The sequence below is a fragment of the Cystoisospora suis genome, assembly GCF_002600585.1.
Source record: "Cystoisospora suis strain Wien I chromosome Unknown contig_6427, whole genome shotgun sequence".
Lineage (NCBI taxonomy): Eukaryota > Apicomplexa > Conoidasida > Eucoccidiorida > Sarcocystidae > Cystoisospora > Cystoisospora suis.
Genome location: NW_027159216.1, coordinates 1 through 1115, shown reverse-complemented (window position 1 = coordinate 1115; position 1115 = coordinate 1). Strand labels below are relative to the sequence as shown.

The window sequence follows — 1115 nt, the reverse complement described above, 5'->3', positions numbered from 1 at the left end:
TCTTCCTCTTCTTCGTCTTCTTCTTCTTCCTCTTCTTCTTCTTCGTCTTCTTCTTCTTCCTCCTCTTCTTCCTCTTCTTCTTCTTCTTCTTCTTCCTCTTCTTCTTCTGTGTATTCACGTAGGAGCGGAGAGGATACAGAGGCATGTGAGGGGCTTGAGAAGCACAAGAAGCCTTCTACAGACTGTTGCGATAGGAGGGGTGGAGCTCCTACGTCAAACACCCTCGGTTTATCTCACAAGGGCGGCCGTAGAAGCATGACGGGTAAATTCCTCTCTCCATCTGACGTCTCAGAGAGAACAGAGAGAAGTAATGAAGAAGAAGAAGCTCCTCTTGTAGCTGCCAAACCCAGAGGTGCGGGAGATAGGAGAAGGCGAGGAAGAGAAGAGGGGCGGGGAGAGATAAATCGAGAGAGAGAAGGTCGCAATGAAGAGGAGGAGAAAGAAAGAAGGATGTGTCTCAAGAAGAAAGAAAGGACCACTTTCATAGCAACACCTAGAAGAAGAAGGAGAAAAAGCCCGAGTTATGATGAAGGTCGTGGAAAGAGAAGGAATGTCTATGACGCAGCCTCCTGGATGAGACACGCAGGAAGCAGGGGAAGCGCACTTAGAGAAATACGCCTCAAATACGGTGGTAATCTAGCATGGAGACCGGTAAGGAAGAAAGAAAGAAAAAGAAAGAAAGAAAGAAAGAAAGAGAGGTCTCTCTTTCCTTTCGTTATGGTGGGTGTTCTCTCATTCAAACAGATGGCAAGCATATTATCTGTCTGTCTGGTCTCTCTTCTCTCTCTCTCATACACATACAAACTATCTATATGTCTAACTCTACATATCTATGTAAGTATGTATATAGATATATATATAGATAGATATATAGATATATATATATAGATATATATAGAGAGGTGTGTGTGTACATGTGTGTGTTTGGTAGGCACCCTGTACGGGAGCATACGTATATATCTATGTATTTTATATATCTATGTATTTCATACAGAGAGAAAGAGATGGAGACAGAAAGACTTGTACATACGCACGGTGTGCTTCCGCGTGTGAGAAAGCCTATGTGAGTATATAGAGAAGTATAGATGTATATACATATGTATATAGATGTATAT

At 42.3% G+C, this 1115-nt stretch overlaps 1 protein-coding gene across 1 annotated transcript; it reads left to right on the top strand.

The window, feature by feature from the left end:
• Positions 1 to 66: 66 nt before the first annotated feature.
• CSUI_009958 (uncharacterized protein) lies at positions 67 to 823 on the top strand (the record flags this gene model as incomplete). The annotated part of the gene is made up of 1 exon (XM_068070066.1): positions 67 to 823. A coding segment is annotated over exon 1 (567 nt), but the record flags the coding sequence as incomplete, so codon positions are not given.
• Positions 824 to 1115: the final 292 nt, after the last annotated feature.